The sequence below is a fragment of the Papio anubis genome, chromosome 11 (assembly GCF_008728515.1).
Source record: "Papio anubis isolate 15944 chromosome 11, Panubis1.0, whole genome shotgun sequence".
Classification (NCBI taxonomy): Eukaryota; Metazoa; Chordata; class Mammalia; order Primates; family Cercopithecidae; genus Papio; species Papio anubis.
Window position 1 is genome coordinate 98884777 of NC_044986.1, and position 20568 is coordinate 98905344.

At 36.1% G+C, this 20568-nt stretch overlaps 1 protein-coding gene across 2 annotated transcripts in view; it reads right to left on the reverse strand.

Moving 5' to 3' along the window:
* Positions 1 to 1854: 1854 nt before the first annotated feature.
* The window catches only part of RAB18 (RAB18, member RAS oncogene family), a 38063-nt gene continuing 19349 nt past the window's right edge, over positions 1855 to 20568 (reverse strand). The window contains exons 3-8 of one of the 2 annotated variants that reach the window (XR_002524208.2): positions 17203 to 17264; positions 11541 to 11613; positions 10255 to 10373; positions 10114 to 10180; positions 2988 to 6214; positions 1855 to 2095 (exon numbers count right to left, since the gene is read on the reverse strand). Coding sequence is in view for 1 of the 2 variants with exons in the window: in XM_003903494.5 (XP_003903543.1) it covers positions 6039 to 6214; positions 10114 to 10180; positions 10255 to 10373; positions 11541 to 11613; positions 17203 to 17264 (497 nt within the window). In the remaining variant the exon portion in view is untranslated. Of the gene's footprint in view, positions 6215 to 10113; positions 10181 to 10254; positions 10374 to 11540; positions 11614 to 17202; positions 17265 to 20568 lie in introns of both variants that reach the window. The other variant, XM_003903494.5, reaches the window with a different exon arrangement.

A 20568-nucleotide genomic window follows, 5' to 3' on the forward strand; every position in this document is an offset into this window, starting at 1 on the left:
ATAAACAAAATTTTAAAAGGCTGTTAGAAAAAAAATGCTTATAACATACACATTTGGATTAATATCTGTAGTATACAAAGAACTCATATAATAAAACCACAAAAAAACTGAACAGAAAAACTGGCAAAGGATATAAATAATCACTTCAAAAAAAAGCCCACAAACATGAAAACGACTGCAGAAAATGCAAACTAAGTTACACCTCAGAAGTTACACCTGCTTATAATCCCAGCACTTTGGGAGGCCGAGGGGGGGCGGATCACCTGAGGTCAGGAGTTCGAGATTAGCCTGGCCAACATGGTGAAACCCCATCTCTACTAAAAATATAAAAATTAGGCAGGCATAGTGGCACATGCCTGTAATCCCAGCTACTCGGGAGGCTGAGGCAGAAGAATCGTTTGAACCCGGGATGCAGAGGTTGCAGTAAGCTGAGATCACGCCACTGCACTCCAGCCTGGGTGACAGAGTCAGACTCTATCTCAAAAATATATATATACACTCACTATCTGGGAAAGATTCATTTGTATTCCAAACCTCAGCATCACACAATATACCTTTATAACAAATGTGTATAGGTACTCCTGACTCTAAAATAAAAGTTGAAAAAAAATTACACCTTATAAGTATCAAAGTAACTAAAACGTGGTAACACCTCAGGGCTGATGGGGAATGTAGGAAAGAGGGAAAGTGGTATGTTCATAGGTATTACACTAGTGGAAATGTAAAAGATTATAGACTTTGGGAAGCTATTGACAAAATATGTCAACACTTAAAAAATGCATTGTCTGATCTATGGATCCAACTCATAGATATCTAACAAAAGGAAATATGTACAAGGATATTTATCATGGTACTATCTACAGTAGCAAAAAAATAGAAACAAGATAATTGCCCATTACTAGAGGAACAGTTGAACAAATTGTGGTATCCGACACATTCGAATTTTAATACTGTACCATCACTGAAATGGATCTTAGATGTACAGAAATTGGCTTGGAGGGATTTTCACAATCTACTGTTAGGAAAGAAAGGCAGCCAGGCGCAGTGACTCATGCCTGTAATCCCAGCACTTTAGGAGGCCAAGGCAGGATAGCTTAAGCCCAGGAGCTCGAGACCAGCCTGGGCAACACAGGGAGACCTTGTCTGTACAAAAAGATGTTTAAAAAAATTATCCAGGCATGGTGGTGCACACCTGTAGTCCAGCTACTCGGGAAGCTGAGGTGAGAACATCATTTGGGTCTGGAAGGTCGAGGCTGCAGTGAGCTGTGATCATGCCACTGCACTCCTGCCTGGGAGACAGTGAATGCCTGTCTCTAAAAAATAAAGAAAAAAACAAAGAAAAACAACATGCAGAGATGAATATACAGATGGTTCCAATTTATAATATATATTTAAATGTAAAGAAAATTGTAACTATATATAAATATATATGTATCTATATGTATTTGCATATGAATATAAACATCGAGAAATGCAGAAAGAGCACATGTGCTAGGATGCAACAGATACCTCAGGGAGGAGAGGAATGAGAGGGCGTGCTCGGGTGACAGAGGAAATGAAAAGAAACCACATCATATAAATCAAGAGGTCCTTAAAATAGCATGTATGAAGTTAACTCATTTACAGTTTTCTATGTATATATCCATAAAGAAATATGTAAAAGGAATCTCACTAAAATGTTAATAGTTATTTAAAAGTAGTGGCTTTTCAAGTGGTTTACTTTTTTCTTTCTTATGCAAATAATCAATCTATTATTGATGTAACTAACCTGATGTACCTCTGTAAATAAGAAAAACACACACATTCTCACACAACATATATTTGGTTGCAAGAAAAAAGAAAATCCAAGTCAAATTGCCTTCAACAAAAAAGGAATTTATTGGCTCACATAAGTGAAAGTTGAGAAATAGATCTCAATTCAGGTCCAATTTGATCCAGAAGTCCCCAAGGGCTCCAACAGACTCCCTCTCATTCTCTTGGTACTGCCTCAGGCTGGTTCCTTTATATTAGAAAAATGAGCTGCAGCAAGTTCAGAATGTGACTCCTCCCAGCACACTATCTCCAAGGAGATGTCTTCAATAGCTCCTGAAAAAGCCTAGGCAAACATCTTTATCTCAGTAGTCTGGTCTGGGTCAGGTGCCTACCCCTGAACCATTGCTACTGGGAAGTGGGGCACTGCTTAAAGGTAACTGGGTTAATCTAGAAAGCCGAGGGTGTGACAATGCCACCCAAACCACATGCATGATTCTTTGCAGGGGGGGGGGGTATGGTGAGAGAAGGAAGTAGGTGCTGGATTGGGCAGCCACAGCACACATGAACAAGAAATTAAAGTCGGTCACAAACATATCCAATAAAATATTAAAAGTACTCAAGCTCACTAGTAATCAAAGAAACACAAATAAAACTATGTAATTTGTTGCTTCTCCGGTCAAAAAAGAGGAAAAAAATAAACAATAAATAACTTGTATATGTATGAGAAATGGTAAAGGGGGCAAGACTGAGAACAGGCACTCACATGACTATTCAAAATATGTGTGTGTGTTTGCGTACATGGAATAGCTTTAACTATGGGGCACTTAAGCAAACTTTATACCACAATCAGAAACATGACTGATTCCTAAATATGAAACAATAAGCTAGCAACAAAACAGTAAAATGTAAAGCCCCATCACAGCAGTCCTCCAGCATGATAGATGTTCCCATTTGGGGAGAGAAAAATAAAAAAAAAAAAAAAAAAAAAAACCTGGGTGAGTCTATATTCCTTAGTCCCTAGTCTTGACTTAGCTAGCCTATCTATGTCTATTTATTCTCGTCTTTCAATAGTTTAGGCAAAATCCAGGGTAAAGTCTATATAGTCGAGTATACAAGGCAGGGTCGGAGTCAGAACAATGTCTTCTGAAAACTGAATAATGTTTTTACTCCTATACCTAACTAGGGAAATACAGGAAAGACAAAATAACTTCCTAAGTATTACTGGTGAAATGTACCTCCAAGAAATAGAAGCATAATGCTTGAATATGGAGAGGATCTCTGATCTGTAATACATAAAGAATTGTTGAGTTCATTTGAAAAAAATACACAGAAAAAATATGCATTAAGTTGTACTTAAAGATAGACTATGAATATTGCGTAAGTCTGTGCCAAGTCACAGGCAGAACAAGTACTGGTGTAAGAAGGATTCTTTCATGAGCTATGGTGCTAGTCCCACCCTTAGTAGAGAATCATGTCTATTTCTTGACTATGCAAACTACGATGAATCAAAATCAAGTCTATTTCCACAACACTCAACTAGAATGCCAACACCAAGTATGAGTTTGTGGATGGCCATCAAATACATGAAATGAAAACATCACCCCCAGATTTCAGTTTTGAGCAAATTACTGTTTCCATACTTTCTGTTCTCACATAGAAAGTGAATGTACCATAAGTCCCTAACTTTGTACCTTTTCTAAGTCAGGATTTTCATTCCACTCTGAGCAGATGAAAGAAATAAGATCACCTACTCCACTACCTTAACTTTTATGTCACATGACTTATGAGGTAGATTTACATCATGGGATTTACTCTATAACCAAAAAGCCTGAAATACTTCTACTACATATAACCAAAGAGTGATAAAGAAATAGTGGACCTGCCTTAACTCAGTTGTGTTACAAAAAGCTGGTAACCACCCATTGTAAAACGAGTGATGGTGAAGAGTATGGGCTCAGGCGTAAAAATGCCATGACTGGAATCCAGCTCAATGACCGAGTAGCTATGTGATCTTTGGGGGTTACCCAACATACCTACATAGTGTTGTCCTCACCTTTAAAATGCGCATAATAGGATAATCTATTAAGGTTGCTGTGAGGTTTAATGAGATAATTCAGCACTTAGAATGGCACCTGGCACCAAGGAAGCTTTCAATAAATGTTAACTGTTACTCAGAAATTGAATAGTTCTTTATTTGTTTGAGTCAATCTCAGTACTCCCAGAACTCAAAATACTACATTCTAATTGTTCTAATTTGTACCATCTGCAAAAGACCCTTTAAGACTGCTTCAATGATTCTGAAAAGAATTAACAAAACCCTGCTACTAGGTGCCTGACTTTAGATATTACAACTGTTGTCACTTACAAAACCTCCACTACAAAACACTAAGCGTGCAACAAAATAATAAAATGAAAGCCACATAATATCAGTAACAGCATAGTACATATTCCTCAGCTGATGAGAGTAATAGGGAAATGTATATACTTCCTGCACAAATCCATCTAGGGAAGGTAGGCTATATTTATTCAAGAACTAGAAAAAGGTTACAATATAAATCTATCAAACAAAATTCATTTTTGTTATATTCAAGTAACTTGTATATATTCAAATTTAGACCAAATCAAGACAACAATCCAATACACAGATGATTATATAGCTCAAGGAGCAAAAAACAACAGTCTTGTCAATACAGACTCTACATAAATACACAAATCTCAAGTTTTAATATAACATGAACAAATCACAAATACCTGTGTTAGTGTTCTTTCTCCAAATTTCTAGTAGTAAATCTTGTATATTTAGTAAAAGCATATAGAATGTATAAAACCTTCAACCACATGTAATGTAGACTAGGAAGTGTAAATCAAATAAATGTGAGGTTTTTATATGTAAAGATGTACATTTCAGAAAGAACCCAACATGAAGTAAATTAACAAACATATTGCAAAGGTGGTCACTCACAAAAATGCTTATCATTTGCAATTGTATACAGAGAACAAACTGCCCAGAAATTAATAATGGAATCTTACTAAAGGGTATTATAGTAACCAACCTTAAAGGACAAATAACTTATTTGGGGAGTTAAAATAGCAGAGATCAGTGTAAATTAAATAACACATGAGTGAAAAAAATCTACAATATACAATAGCAAGAGGTGAGAAAACTGAATACTATGAAAAAGATGTATTAGTCTGTACAAGTTGGTTTTGATGAACTATTGGTTACTTGTTAAGTAAATTGTCAAGATTTTCATTGTGACAGTATTTTCCCTCACACATCAGAATCTGAAAGTAATATGCCTTTCTCAAATTTTCACTCGGTGTTTTTCTTCCCCACTCCTCAAAACACAGAAATAGGTTTTTCAACGTCAACTAGCCATTATGGAAGCCATAAGATACAGATATTCATCAACATTACACAAGCTACAATTGAGGTACCTGGACAAATACTACCAACATTTATGAAAAAAGATGTTGGTTTTAAAAGTGGTTAGTACGAGGAGTCACAATAAACACACTATTCACGTCCTCCTGAAACCAAAATGGGGGAAAACCTTATTGTCATTCTGCCAAACACCACATAACTAAAAATGCTGCACAGAGTCATGAATCCAATGTACATATCACAGGATTAAAACTCCAGTTAAGCAACTGAGCTAATCATTGAAGTAAATTAAAAGTACCAAGCTTCTTTAACCTATCAGTGCTGTTTTAGAAGCATCATCAGAACAAATAGAGATTTAGTTATAAATTGGCCTGGGCTACATTCTGTAATGAGAATTTTGCTTCGTACTAAAAAAGAATCTCAAACATCCTAGAAAAGCTGTGGAATCATGCTCTTTATTATTCCTGAAAGAAAATTTGCCACGTTTGATGATACCTCTATTCTTCTCCGTGGGTCTAGGAGTTCTACATACCAAGTAATTCAGAAAATGATAGGAGTATTTAAGCAAAAAGAATAGCAAAAGCAGACTTTGTATCAACATATACTAGATAGGTGGATTTTTTAAAAAATTACATGATAAATGTAAATCATAAAATTGAATGTACTTATAAAGGTACACCTATTTTGTACTACATAAAAAAACTGTAGACTGCAAACTGTGCATGCTTACCATAACATTTTACCCGGGGTCAATGGGTGGGATTTCTTGCAAATATTTACTGCTATGATATAAAACAATTATGTGCAAACTGCAAGGTCCCTAAAATAGCAGTTAAAGAGTTTATATACAGAAAGATGTCACTATCTGATCAAATATGCAAGAGATGGAATTTCCCAGAGTTTATAACACAGAACAATAACCACCACAGGCTCCTCCTCCTTGGCCTTCTTCCCTGTGTGACAGTTTGACTCCTTTATTCTGGTTCTCACTTTCCCACAGTCCAGGGGTCTGAATAATCTTTTCAACAAGTTCTTCAAAGGCACATTGTACACCATCACAGGTTTTTGCACTTGCCTCTGAAATTCAAGGAAAAAGGTCATTCATAGTATATTCCTTTCTGGCCATATTCTCATGTTTTTCTGGGAAACGATCAGGGCATAAATATCAGCCTATAATACATTAAGATCCAAATCAGCAATTTTTCCCCACAGTCAGTAACTACTGAATTTCCAAATCTCAAAACTGAGTTACTTAAATTCTATCCATAAGAATACTAGTGTATAAATTTATACCAAAAAAATACTGGTTTATAATCTTAAAACTGTGATAGAAGTATAACTTGTAAAGCCCTACTTAACTAGCATGTGAAAGTTTTTTCCTTAAGCTTTCAGTTAATTCTTACAACTTGCTCCCAAGGCAGGTATTATTCCTATTTTAAAATAAGGAAATTCATACAAGTTATACAATTAACCTGATTATTCTGTTAATAATCAGGCAGCTCCAGGTAGCTGGACAAAATGACAAACCACCATGAAAACTGGTCCCACAGCAAATGTTTGCTCATGAAACTCAAGTGGACACTCAGCACTGCTTCCAACCCTACATTTCCTTAGTGGTGATCTTTCTCACTGTCTGAGATGACGACTTTATTCCTGCCTCTCAAAACTCTATCACAGCTAATAATCTAGCTGCATTATGCTGAGAAAATCAGAAGCAATCTGGCAAGAACTACCTGATCATCCCACTAATAAATTTACCAAGTTACCTGCATATGTATCCTCATGCTCTGCCTTCCCTTCTGTGAGAACGGATGAACTGTCCCTGCTGCTATCCAAGCCATCACCTTCTCTTGTTCCTGGAGTCCCACCCCTTCTCATTCACTGAAGGATCAAACACTCTCTCTATTGGATCATACCAATCAGCCTAAAAGTCTGCCAAATTATTTTCCATCCTATTAAAAAACAAACTTGCTCTCTACGCCACATGCCCTTCTTACAGCCACCCATTTCTCTATTCTCTTTGAAACCTCTTCTAAAGAGTTATCCACATAAGCTGTTTCTACCTTCTTATCTCACATTCTTTCTTCAAACTACTCTAATTAGGCTTTCATTCCCACCACTCCACTGAAATCATTCTTTTCCAAGACCACCAACACCCTTTATCTTGTCAAATCCAACATCCTAATTTGATTTGACATCTTTGGTATTTGATACTGCTAATCACTTCTTCTTTTAAACAAGTTGTTCCCTTGACTTCCAGGACACTGAACATCCTGAAAATCCTCTATCTCATTGGCATGTCATGTGTAGACTTATTCGCTGGCACTTCCTCTTTCTGTGGACCTCTAATTGCTGGAGTCCCCCAGGGTTCAATCTTCTGCCATTTTCTTTTTTCGTTTTGTTTCGTTTCCGAGAGAGGGTCTCACTCTGTCACCTAGGCTGGAGTGCAGTGGGAGCTCCACTATAGCCCTGGACTCCCAGGCTCAAGTGATCCTCCCACCTCAGCCTCCAGAGCAACTGGAATCACAGGAACATGCCACCACACACAGCTGATTTTATTTGGAGATGAGGTCTCACTAGGTTGCCCAGGGTTCTTCAGCCCTTTTCTATCCACATTCTTTCCTGAAGTCACCAATCTAATCACGTGATCTTAAATGCCACCTAAATGCCAATGACCACCACGTCCACCGGTTATCAGAAAAATGTCTCATTCTTATGTCAAAGTGAAATTTTTGATTTCTCACTTCCCTACCGTAAACTTGCTCTTATCTCAATCTTTCACATCCCAATTATTGGCAGCACAATCTACCTCACTGCTCATGCCTAAAACCCGGAGTTATCTCTGATTGCTCTCTTTTCTTTTTCCTTTTTTTTTCTTTTCTTTTCTTTTTTGAGACGAAGTCTCGCTCTGTCGCCCAGGCTGGACTGCAGTGGCCCAATCTTGCTCACTGCAAGCTATGCCTCCCAGGTTCAAGCGATTCTCCTGCCTCAGCCTCCCCAGTAGCTGGGACTACAGGCGCCCGCCACCACTCCCAGTGAATTTTTTGTATTTTTAGTAGCGACCGGGTTTCACCATGTTAGCCAGGATGGTCTCGATCTCTTGACCTCGTAATCCACCTGCCTCGGCCTCCCAAAGTGCTGGGATTACAGGCATGAGCCACCGCGCCCGCCTGATTGCTCTCTTTTCTTATCCTCCATACCCAATCCACCCACAAATCCTGTCAGCTGTACCTTCACTGTACCTCCCAGAACTGCCAGTTTTCCACCACCCTCTACTGCTACATAGTCAAACCACTGCTTCCTTCATCTGAGCCACCGCAAGAGAAGAACTAGTCTCTTGCTTCTGTTTCCCCTAGTCCATTTTCTACACAACAGGATCTTTTTAGAGTATCAGGTCACACGCTGCTTCCCTGCTTTCCACCACAACTGGAACACAATTCATCTCTTTACCATTTGAATGGCATCTCTCACCATCTGCCTTCTCCTTAACACACACTATGCTCCAGTACACACGCTTTCTTCCTGTTCCTTTAACACACTAGCCTGGTTCCTACCTCAGGAAATATTCGCTCTTCTCTCAGCCTGAGATGATCTCCCTCTAGACTAGGAGTGTCCAGTCTTTCGGTTTCCCTGGGCCACATTAGAAGAATAGTCTTGGGCCACACATAACATACACTAACACTAATGATAGCTGGAACTTAAAAAAATAACTCACAAAATCTCATGTTTTAAGAAAGTTTACAAATTTGTGTTGGGTCACATTCAAAGCCATCCTGGGCCACATGCAGCCCGTGGGCTGGACAAGCTTGCTCTAGATCCTCACCTGAGGGATTTCTGCTCAAATGGGACAGTCTCTAAGAACTTTCCCTAATCAGTCCCCATTCCAGTCGTTCTCTCTCCCCTCATAATGTTTTATTTCCTTCATAGCACTACTTACTTATTTAAGTCTGTCTCCCTTACTAGAATGTAAGCTCCATGTGGGCAGAAAGTTTGTCTGTTTTGTCCACTGTTACATCTCGAGTGTTCAATAAATATTGGGTAAACTAATGTATGGAAATCAGGGATATACAGCAAGTAAAAGTACTCAATTCCTTTCTGAAAATCTCAATACTTTCCACTAATTCCACTCTGCTTCTATCTATATATGAAGTCCTCTCAACTTCATTTGCAGATTCCTAGTAGTTTCTAACGCCATGGAATGGTTAAATCAGTAATTCCTAAAGCTGGCTTCACATCAGAATCAACTAGAGTGCTTTTTAATAAACTGCCTTTCAAACCTGTAATAAGGCCCAGGGCCCAGGTGATTCTGATATGGCTCATCCAATTTTCTAGATGAGGGGTTGGCAAACTCTTTCTGTAAAGGGCCAGATAGTAAATATTTAGGCTTCGTGGGCCATATGGCCTCTGTTGTAACTACTAAAATCTGCCATATGGCACAAAAGCAGCCACAGACAACATGTAAACACATGGACATGGCTGTGTACCAATACAAATGGTGAGGCCAGATTTGGACCAGGCTGTAGTCTGGCAACCCTTGCTGGACCATGTTTCTCAAAAATTAATGTGCATACAAACCATATGAAGAGCTTGTTAAAATGCAGATTCCAATTCAGAAAGTCTGGGGTAGGGCCTGAGCTGAAGCACTGCTAACAAGCTCCCAGGTGGTGCTGATGGTATCAGCATATGGATCAGCAAGGCACAACTTTAGCACTGGGTGCCAAACTTTACTGAATGCCATTATATCCTGTGAGGAATGATTTGACTTTTTAAAAATATGATTTCACATAATATGATCATACATTTTACAGAAAGAAGAATAAAGAACCTTGTTATATAGTTAGATTTTGTAACACAGGGCAACTAGGAACAATACTCTAAATACATTTTATGGTTCATAAAGGAATAAACTTAGCAAAAATTCCATTAAAAAATTCCTCATTAATAATGAAAGGATAGATATTCACTCACACACCTACCTATAAATAACATGGAATGCTTTCGTGCAAATTTCAGGCCTTCATTTCTATCGACTTCACGATTTTCCTAAAACATAAATGCAATGATTAAGAAAGGCTACCAAAATACAGAACCAAAATGCCAAGTGTCTACCTTCTTACCTTATCGATTTTATTTCCAACTAGCATGTTTACTATGTCATTTCTTGTACAGTATGTTTCCAACTCATTTAACCAATTATCCAGTTTAACAAATGTGTCTCTTCTTGTGACATCATAAACTGAAATAAAAGGAGTCATTTGTTAAATAAGCATTAAAGAAAGAAGCAATGGTATATTTCTGATACGTAGCTAGGAGTTAGCATTACTAAGCAATATAGGCAAGTCTGTTTTTTATTGTCTCCAACAATTAATAATGAGTGTCTACTGATCCAAATGGAAGGAACAAGTGTTTTGTTTTAAAGCATACACACACATTTCAATCCTATTAACATATACTGTCACAGAAATGAAATTATATCCTGTGTAATAAGTGAAAACCCATTTAATACCCATTAAAGCAAAATAACAGCTGTTCCCATTCATAATGATGAATGAGGTCTAGCCAAAAACCAGAGTATTTAGATTTGAATCTGTGGCAAAATATCAAAAAAAAAAAAAGAAAAGAAAATACATGAATGTAAACATCTATGACCCCATTAATTTGTTTCTTACAAGAACCAAAATTTACAGCTTTGAAAAAATTGTAGTACAGTTAGTGGATGGGTTCCTAATGGTCTTCCTGTTATCACTTTCATCTTATGTCATTCTGCATTACAACAAAAAGCTTATTAAAGTGTTTTACAAACTCAAGAGATGCTGAACCAAAAGGCTGTCACTATCAAGTCATAATATTAAAAAAAAGAGAATTCTACCTATTAATACAATTGATCAATATTCATTTTAAACTGTTTCCCAGGAATATCAAGAACAAGCACTTTTCAACAAATTACACTGAGAAGCCACATTTGGTTTCTAAATTTTGTTTGATTATAAATCAATAGTGTTAAGTGCTTTGTGATATTTTTAGGACTAATAAAGCAGGTTCTACTAATCAACAAATACTTTTCATCCTTTATAAACTGCAGCAAATATTAATATGCTGATGACTGAAGCCCAGTTTCCGTAATACTCCAAGACAGTCGAACATACGCTGATTAATCCTCAATTACGTTCTCATTGACATGTGTTTTCAAACCAAATAGTCTTGTCTTTATTTTTTAAGTGCTAGACAAAAGACTAAAATCAGAAGTTTTAATATTCATTAATATTACATGAAGTTAATACAACTACAAGTTACATAAAAGTAGCTCTAATGAGAAGTAAAACAAAAACACACTAACTTTCACAGACTAGGAAAATCAGAAACTCCAATAAATATTTTTAAATTAATTAAAGTAAACACTTACCTAATATAACACCCTGTGCACCTCTATAATAGCTGGGAGTTAATGTTCTAAACCTCTCTTGACCAGCAGTATCCTAAAAATGATCATTATTATTAAATTAAACAAAGTATAAATAGACCTTCAATATACTAGTTTAAGAGTAGAAAGTCAAACAGCATTATTAAAAATAGTATTAATGCATGAGCTCATTAAAAAACTGGAACTTAAATAAGATGTGTTCACTTACTGACAAGTGTCACAAAATAAAATTACTTATAATTACTGATCTCTAGAAAAATGAAACTATGTAAAGGTTTTCTGCTGTTTTGAATTTAAGATTTTTATCATACATGAAATGAAACCCATGGTTCTAAACTCCAGCTGCACAATGAAATTTTCTGGGAATCTTGAGTCTAACCTCCAAAAAACTTCTGCTTAATCGGTCTAAGGTAATGACACGAATTTTTCAAAAAAATCTTACCAGGTGCTTTTAATGTAGAATCAAGGCTGAGACCCACTGATCTGAAGAAAATTATGGGGACGTCTTACTTTAGGTAACAGATTTTTAGGTTGGGCTCTTTTAAGTGTTTTCTATGTATCTCCTTTTGAGAGAATGCATATAACCAAGCCATTCTTTATTACATGTTGTTTCTGACTCATGTTAGGGTTAATGAACAACGTACACTAGGTAGAAAATGTAAATTTCATAAAGCAGGGACTCATCTGTTTAATCACCAGTTTAACCGTTGTGCTGAGAGCAATTCTTGAAAAAAGACAGTTGCTCAGAATTTGTTGAGTAAAAAAAGAAAAAAAAAAGAATGAACCTATTTAACAAGCCTTTACCTCCGGGCCCAATTCCTTCTCTCTGTTGTCTTTCCACTATCCTTGGACTATGGATTCAAAGTACCTAAGATTATACAAAGCAGCTCAGCCCACCACCTGTTTTATTAAATAAAGTTTTATTGAAACACAGCAGGCCTATTTGCTTACGTATTGCTACATGGCCCACTTCAGGATTGGACTATTTCCTATCTGGCTCTTTAAGAAAAAGTTTGCAGTCTGCTGATGCAAAGTAACCTAAAGAAAAGTAAAAGTAAACACATGTATCAAACCTCAACTTAGCTACCAGTCCCACTGCTGTAAATGAGGGTTTTCTATGGGACAAGCAGAAGCTCCTCTAGACATAAAAAGTGCTAGAATAACCTGTAAGAGGTTTATAAGATTGGAGAGGAATTCAAACCAGGGGCTTGAGGGGCTTCAACAACACAGTAGGGAGGATCTGCGGTCATTTATAACCCCAGAAGAGAAACTTAAAAGGAAAGTAACTTTCCAATGTAAACCACTTTGAACATTCACCACTCTTCCACAGATATACTTACATAAATTTGAATGCCTTTCCTTCCAGATTCTCACCACCACAGAAACTAATCCCCACCCTGCCATGCTTAAGTGAAGAAGTAACAGATTTAAAGTAAATGTTCTAAACAGATAAATTTATAAAATAAATGATTTTTCTCTTTACAAAAATTCTTGCTGCCTCTTAAGTTTCTTACAAAACCTGCTTTGGATTTTAAAATCATTCAATTTGCGTATTTACTCAACTTTTCAAGAACAATAATATGAATTAAAAGCTGCTTAAAGCAAAGTGAACTTGCTATCTAAAGCAGATTATAACTTTGGTAACATGAGACAAGTCAATATTGTAGTCTAATAATCATTAATGAAATGGCACATGGATGCCCAGTGATCTTTTTTGATCACTATGCTCAAGTAATCAAAACCCAAATTTGCAGGGAAAGAAAAAGTAATCAACTAGAAGCCAAAAGATATAACTACTATGCATATCATAGTAAAATGATTACTATGTATATCAGTAAAAGTGTCACCGCTTTTAGGAAGCAATTGGTAATATATACAATAAGAAACTAGAAATGCTCTTCACAGCCTTGTACTAGTACCTATTTCACACAATCTGATTCATAAAAACTCAATAAAAAATGTATATTTTAAAATGACAAATCATTATGAGAACGCATCCTGGCGATTTGCTTATATGCAAAAAATGACAAATTAGTAATATTCAAATTATTCAGTATCCAGATACATTATAACTTCGAGAATTGCACCATGTTAAGCATTTAACTTTTAGTAGTACAGACTATCTTCTTTAGAGAGAAAGAAAGAAAAAAGGAAGGAAAAGCCATTATTGAAAAGACAAGCCTTGGGTTTGGAACAGTGAATTAGTGAATTTGGAAATTTAAGCAGCAGCTATTTTTCCATACATGGAACACTGTTCTATATTCATAACAAATAGTTTGGGGCAAAGACCAAGTATGAAATATTTTAGCCCCAAGACTTTGTGATAACAGGAAAAAAGTTTATTCTATTTGCATATGGAAACTGTGTCCATAAGTTCCAGAGCTGGCAGAAAAACAAGTGAACATGAAATTTGTTCTCTCTGGTCTTCATTGAAATCAACTTCAAAAACTGCCTTAATGAAACACAACATAAAAATCAGAACTGCAATTCCAGTTAAAATATCCATAAATCCCGATGTTTTAAAAGTAAAAACCATAGCAAGAAAGTTTTAATGTTGAAATACTACACTTGACTTTGAAACTTTGCTTGTCAATATTTATTAATAATTAGGCCAGATGTTTAGAGCCTTGCCATTTTTGGATTCACTTATAAAAATGTTTAAATAGGTGTTATAATTTAGAGGGTGGAGGGAACCATGTGCAATAGCATTGGATCAGGATTTATAGTAACTATAAAGTGTATATGCTTAAATAGAAGTTAGATTGTTGCTTGTGTTTGTTTTCAAAACAGGAATATGTGGTAGGTATAATAACATCTTTGTAAGATAAATGAAGTATAGCTTTTTGTCTCTATCCTGTGGTTTTATTTTCTGATGGAGGAAGAAGAGAAGAAATTACTGAAAGATATATAGATCAGGGCTAGGAAATTCAGGGCTAGGAAAGATCTAGAAAGGCTTAATAATAGATGGAGGGAGTGAAAGTGAAGTAAGGACATAGAAAAAGGCAGTAGAAGAAAACAAGGTCATGGTGCGTATGCACTTTCAGGAGGCAGGAGGGGCAGGGCTATGCTTAACTATTCCATTTCATCCTAGAAAAAGCTTCCAAGTAGGAGAGAAACTCATTTTATTTTATAAATAAAACTATAGAAGAATTAGGCAATATGGATTCATATATTTCTAATAGAGAGGAAAGGCCTTCCTAAATACATTACACCCAAATGCCATGATGAAAATAGCTGATCTAACCATATAAATATTAAAACCTTGGTATGACAAGAACATCCTTTACCTCCTCTTCACCTCCCCATCCCCATATTCATCCTTAACAATATTGGAAGGTAAATGACAAACTGGAAAAAAAAATCTGTAGCATATGGCAGTTAGTATTACACACACACACAAGAACACAAACATATATTCAACTGAAACACGATTTTAAAGGCAAATGATAGATTAGAAAATTGTACCACATGACAAAGAGCTAATATTTTTATTATATAAAGACTTTAATGACAAAAAAGATGAATGCTAACATATAAAATGGGTAAAATATGTAAAAGAAAACTTATTTTTTAAAATGATCAATAAATAGGCAAAAATCTCTTATCAAAAGAAATGCAAATATAAGTAAAACAGCAACACTCAGAGGCAAAAACAAAGAATGATAACAGTATAGATAAGGATGTGGCAGAATGAATATAAATATAATTGGTGGGAGTATAAACTGAAAAAAAGGCTTTTTGGTGTACATTAATGTTAAGACTTCATATTTATTTCTACTTCCAGCTACACATTTTAAAGTAACTGGACACGTACACACAGACGTATAAATCAGAATGCTCAAAGAGCTCTAATCTTTGTGAAAAGCTGGCAAAAATGTAAGTATCTCTCACTGAAGGTTGACTAAAGTACAGCTATGAAATGGAATACTAGGTGGCCATCTAAATGGATACAGCACATACTGTGTGTGGGGGTGAGGTGGTAGGAAAGGAGGACAAACAGGTTTAAAAATGTAAGATATAATCTCTTTGTTTTGGAAAACTCACATACTCGTATGTATAGTGGTATGTATACATATCCCTAGATGTTTTAAAGAATGCTCACTAAAATGTACTCGGTGGTATACTTTTATGGACATTCTTCTCTACTACTGTCTTACTGTCTCAATTATCCTTTTTAGAATGACCCTGTATTATTCTTACAGCCAGGGGGAAAATCTCTCTTCTTTAAAGAATGTTTATAGGCCTATGGTAAAAATGTCTCTTAAATAATACCTGCCAGCCTTTTTATTAGGCAGGAACTAGAAAGTAAATTTAAAACAAAACGAAACTATGAGAGAAAAATCTCACTGCAACCAGCAAGCCTCAGATACTACTCTAATCTATATATTTCACAAAGCAGCAGCAAGGACGGAAAGGGATAATAAATCAACCACGAAAAGCATATGGAAATCAGGCCCCTACTTTAGTATGGAAAAAGCCAGCATTCTTACATCGTTCAACACATTTTACCATAGTCTAGTCCAACATTTTCCAAATTGTTCTCTGTTAGACATTACTGTTCTGATTGATATTAAATATATTTGCGGGAAAGGGGCAAACAAGTTAACAAATTTAAAGTAGTGTATGTTAGGAAAAACTGACATAAAAACATTAAACACACTTACACAGTTATTTGTTATTTGAGGATAAATGTGTATTAGAAACAGTGTGCCATTCAGAGAATGCCAAGAAATATGACATCATACAATGCATGAACACTTGCTGTTTTCAATCTGTGACTGATGTACAAACAGCATTTACCATTTAACCATCTTGTGGAAATATGTCTCGATTTGATGACTGCTGATCAGTTCTAATATGATTTCTTATGTTACAAACATATATGTATAATTATCAGAGCATATGTGGAAATTAGATACATAAAACAGTATATATTTAGAATTAACATATGTATATATAGTACCGATCATATTTAGATAGACAGATATAGATAGATCGGTATGTAGATGGGTAAATAGACTGATAAAAGGGAGACACACAGAGAGACAAACATAGACACTAAGCATCTTGGATATTTTTGACAGTTAATGCTACCTTATCTGACACTAGCATGAGGAGGTCTAGCTAGTACAGCAATGGGGATCAGAATGGTTGGATTCACAGGAAAATGAAAAGAAGTCAGTAAGGAAAAACGAGGCATTAAAAATAAGCCCAAAGTTTGAAACCTCAAATTTTATAAATATCTATACTAACAAACAAGAAAAATAAAATTTTTCCTAAACATCACGTCATTCCTCCTCCCCTTAACAATTACCTTTAGTGTTAGTTCAGTCTAGACGGTCTTTTTAAAACTTAAAGAAACATATCCAATTATGATTCTCTTTGGCAGATGAGATGATTTTTTAACATTCTGTTCTGTTTTGAAATATTCATAAAGAATTATGCATTGTAAAAATTTAAACAAAACATAGCTGCCTAATTACCCAATTATATTACTGTTTATCCTTTAATCAGTATCAAATCTCCCAAAAGTTATTTAATACAAATTGTTCATTCACCACCTCTAGAACACTACACAAATCAATTTCTGCATCCTTAAAAAGTAAAGTTTAATATTTTCAAAATACGTTTTAAAAGCTCTTACCCATATTGCAAGTTTAGCCTTATTTCCATCCACTGAAATTGTTTTCACCTTAAAGTCAACACCTTAAAGAAATGAAAATTTTGATAAGTCTCCCAGTAAAACAGACTTTTAACATCCATTACCAAGAAAACCAGAAAACAGAAAAGTCACCTTTATCACATGCCCAGTTCACACCCCAAATTCTTAGAATTCTGGATGTGGAGATAAAATCCAGGATCTTAGGATTTAATCAGGATAAATAAAAATCAAATGCTTGTAGAATTCACTCACTCACCTACCTTCCATTCTTCCAAAAAGGAAAAACAAAATTCAGTTTAAGGTAATAACTCACTCTGCGAGCTAAAAGTCAAGAGCTGCAATTACAGTGCTCACATGAAGATTATGCATGGCTGACCGTGGATCATGGCAGCTTCCAGGGGCTCCCTAAGCATCCACATGCTACCGTTAAGAGTGCTGTCCACTGTCAGCCAACCACTAACTCAGATCTTGACTGTAAGCAGCTTGGGGAACCAGTAAAAATATAAAAGGGTCCCTCACTCTTTGTCATATAATTTCTTTATTTTGTTTTTATCCTTAAAAAAATACTATTTTTATGTGATAACCTAATCAATGATAACCTGCTACAGCACAACTTCAATAAAAGAATTTATACATGAAAACATTTATATACAACCATCTAAGAATCTTCATAAGTGAAAGAGGAGTGCCCAAAGTTCTATGAAAAGCTTCTATAAGTACTAATTTATGTAAAGAAAAGAGTTTCATAAGAAGTCACACAAGGCTTTATTACAGCAGCCAAAAAAGAAACCTCTCCCTTTCCAGGAAAAGGAGTTGACACATGCCATCTGGCTTAAATGAACAGCAACTGCCCACAGGTCTTTAAAGAGTTCAGTCTACCCCACTGGCCAGAGGGAAAATATTAGCTCAAGAAGCTTGGAAAGAAACTTTCAAAAGATCTTATTAGCTTGTCACAATTAATTCAGAACAGCCCCAACTAAGATGAACAGCAACCTCACATACTAAATGCTTAATAGAACACCTGTCACCAATATGGAAATATATTCGTAATTCTTGGAAGACTTGTGGTGATCCATTACAAATACAAATTCGGTAATAAAAATGCACATTCAAAATGTGCATTATGCCAGGTCTTTCTGTATACCAAATATATATTTTTTTAAGTTTGGTGTTTTGAGCTGGGGTGATAAAGGAGTTGATAAAGCCTAGAATGACGGGCAACCATTAGTAAAAGGACAGTGCTGATTACACAGCCCAAGAAAAACCTAAATATAAAATTTCTTCACAGTCAAACAAACAAAAAATCCCACATGCTAAATAATCTTTTATTTACTAGGTCTAAATAAAGAAGCTACCATACCATTTTAAAAGTGGAACCATCTACATAAACATGAAATTATCTACATTTTCTTCCTATTGCTTTTAAAAAGAAAAAAGGAAAAAAAAAAAGTACAAAACCTGAGAAAATTCAGAAAAGGAAAATGGTTCTGACTTGGTGCAGGTACTAAATGATAGCCACTGGCAGACATTACACAGAGATAGCCTCTGTCATGCACACTCTACAGTTAAATTCTCAAGGTTTTTCAGGAAGTATATAAATAACTATTTTTTTTTTCTTAATAATCCCAGGTACATGTTCAAGAGCAGACAAACATCTTTCCTAACTATCAGCTAATTTGCTTACCCAAGAAAAGAAACCCACCACTTCCAGAATGTATGTGTTTTCTTCCCATACCCCATCTCCTCTTTCTTTTCTTATTTCCTGGTTTTGCATGTTTGTTGTCAACAGTCTAATGACTGTCTCTGACATAAGAATAATTTGCATGTGAATAACTAACAATGTCTCTAAGTTATGCTTTTGACATATTATATCTGAAACTTACCAATACCATCCACAGGAGACACTGCCCACTGTCGTCTTGCCATCAAAGCTAACAGACACAGGTAGCCTGAAGGGGCACCTAATCTAAATCCAGACCCCTAAAGTCCCCAGTCATCTTCCCTAGGTTCCTCTGGTGAATCTCACATGCAGCAAGTGAATCTCACATGCAGCAATTGAGCTGTTCAGCTCTCACATGCTAAAACTGCTTCTTCACCATGCTTCTCTTTTGTAAGTGGCTGATAATTTGCCTTAATTGGTACCAGCAGTGGGAGTCTTTTTGAGAGATTTGATTTTGCCAGTTTCTTACCAAATTTGATTAAACTGTCTTTTCAATCTCTTTATGTGGATAACATGGAGCTCACAACAGAAACAGAAGAACTGTCATCTCAGCTTTTTCTTGTCCATTTGTGTTTGCATTTTTAATATGATCTTTAATTCAGTTTCTTTGCAAGAATCTTTTTTTGGGCACACTGGTAAATTTTCATGTGGCACTTACTGCTTATTTCAAAGGTTCCATTAATTATATTATCTAGTTTTAACTAAAACAACCTTCATGAAAAAGGCCAAAGAAAATATGAACTCAACAGTAGATATATGTGAATGGGAGACCAGAAGATATTAATGGAAGCAGAAGTATATGTCTTGTCCAAGAGGAGAAAAATCAATCAATTAAAAACTACCTCAGTACTGACACAGATGTTACAACTATACACCACATGTTCAGAAAGTTAAGTAGACATGAGTGACATAAAAAAAGATCAAATAGAACTTTCTAAAGATGAAAATGGGCTGGGCACAGTGGCTCATGCCTATAATTCCAACCCTTTGAGAGGCTGAGGTGGGAGGATCGCTTGAGGCCAGGAGTTCAAGACCAACCCTGGCAAAATAGCGAGACTTTGTCTTGACAAAATAAATAATAAATTTTTTTTTTCTTTTTTGAGACAGAGTCTTGCTGTGTCGCCCAGGCTGGAGTGTAGTGGCAGCGATCTCGGTTCACAGCAAGCTCTGCCTCCCAGGGTCACGCCATTCTCCTGCCTCAGCCTCCCCAGCTGCTGGGACTACAAACGCCCGCCACCACGCCTGACTAATTTTTTGTATTTTTAGTAGAGACAAGGTTTCACCATGTTAGCCAGGATGGTCTCAATCTCCTGACCTCGTGATCCGCCCGCCTAGGCCTCCCAAAGGGGATTACAGGCGTGAGCCACCACACCCGGCCAAAAATAAAATTTTAAAATTAGCCAGGCATGGTGGCTTGTGCCTGTAGTCCCAGCTTCTCAGGAGGCTGAGGTACGAGGATGGCTTGAACCTGAAAGGTCGAGGCTGAAATGAGCAATGGTTGTGCTACTGCACTCTAGCCTGGATAACACAGCAACACCCTGTCTCAAAAAAAAAAAAAAAAAAAAAGGTAAAAATGGCAATGTCTGAGATGAAAAATACACTGGATGGGATTAACAGCAAATTAGACG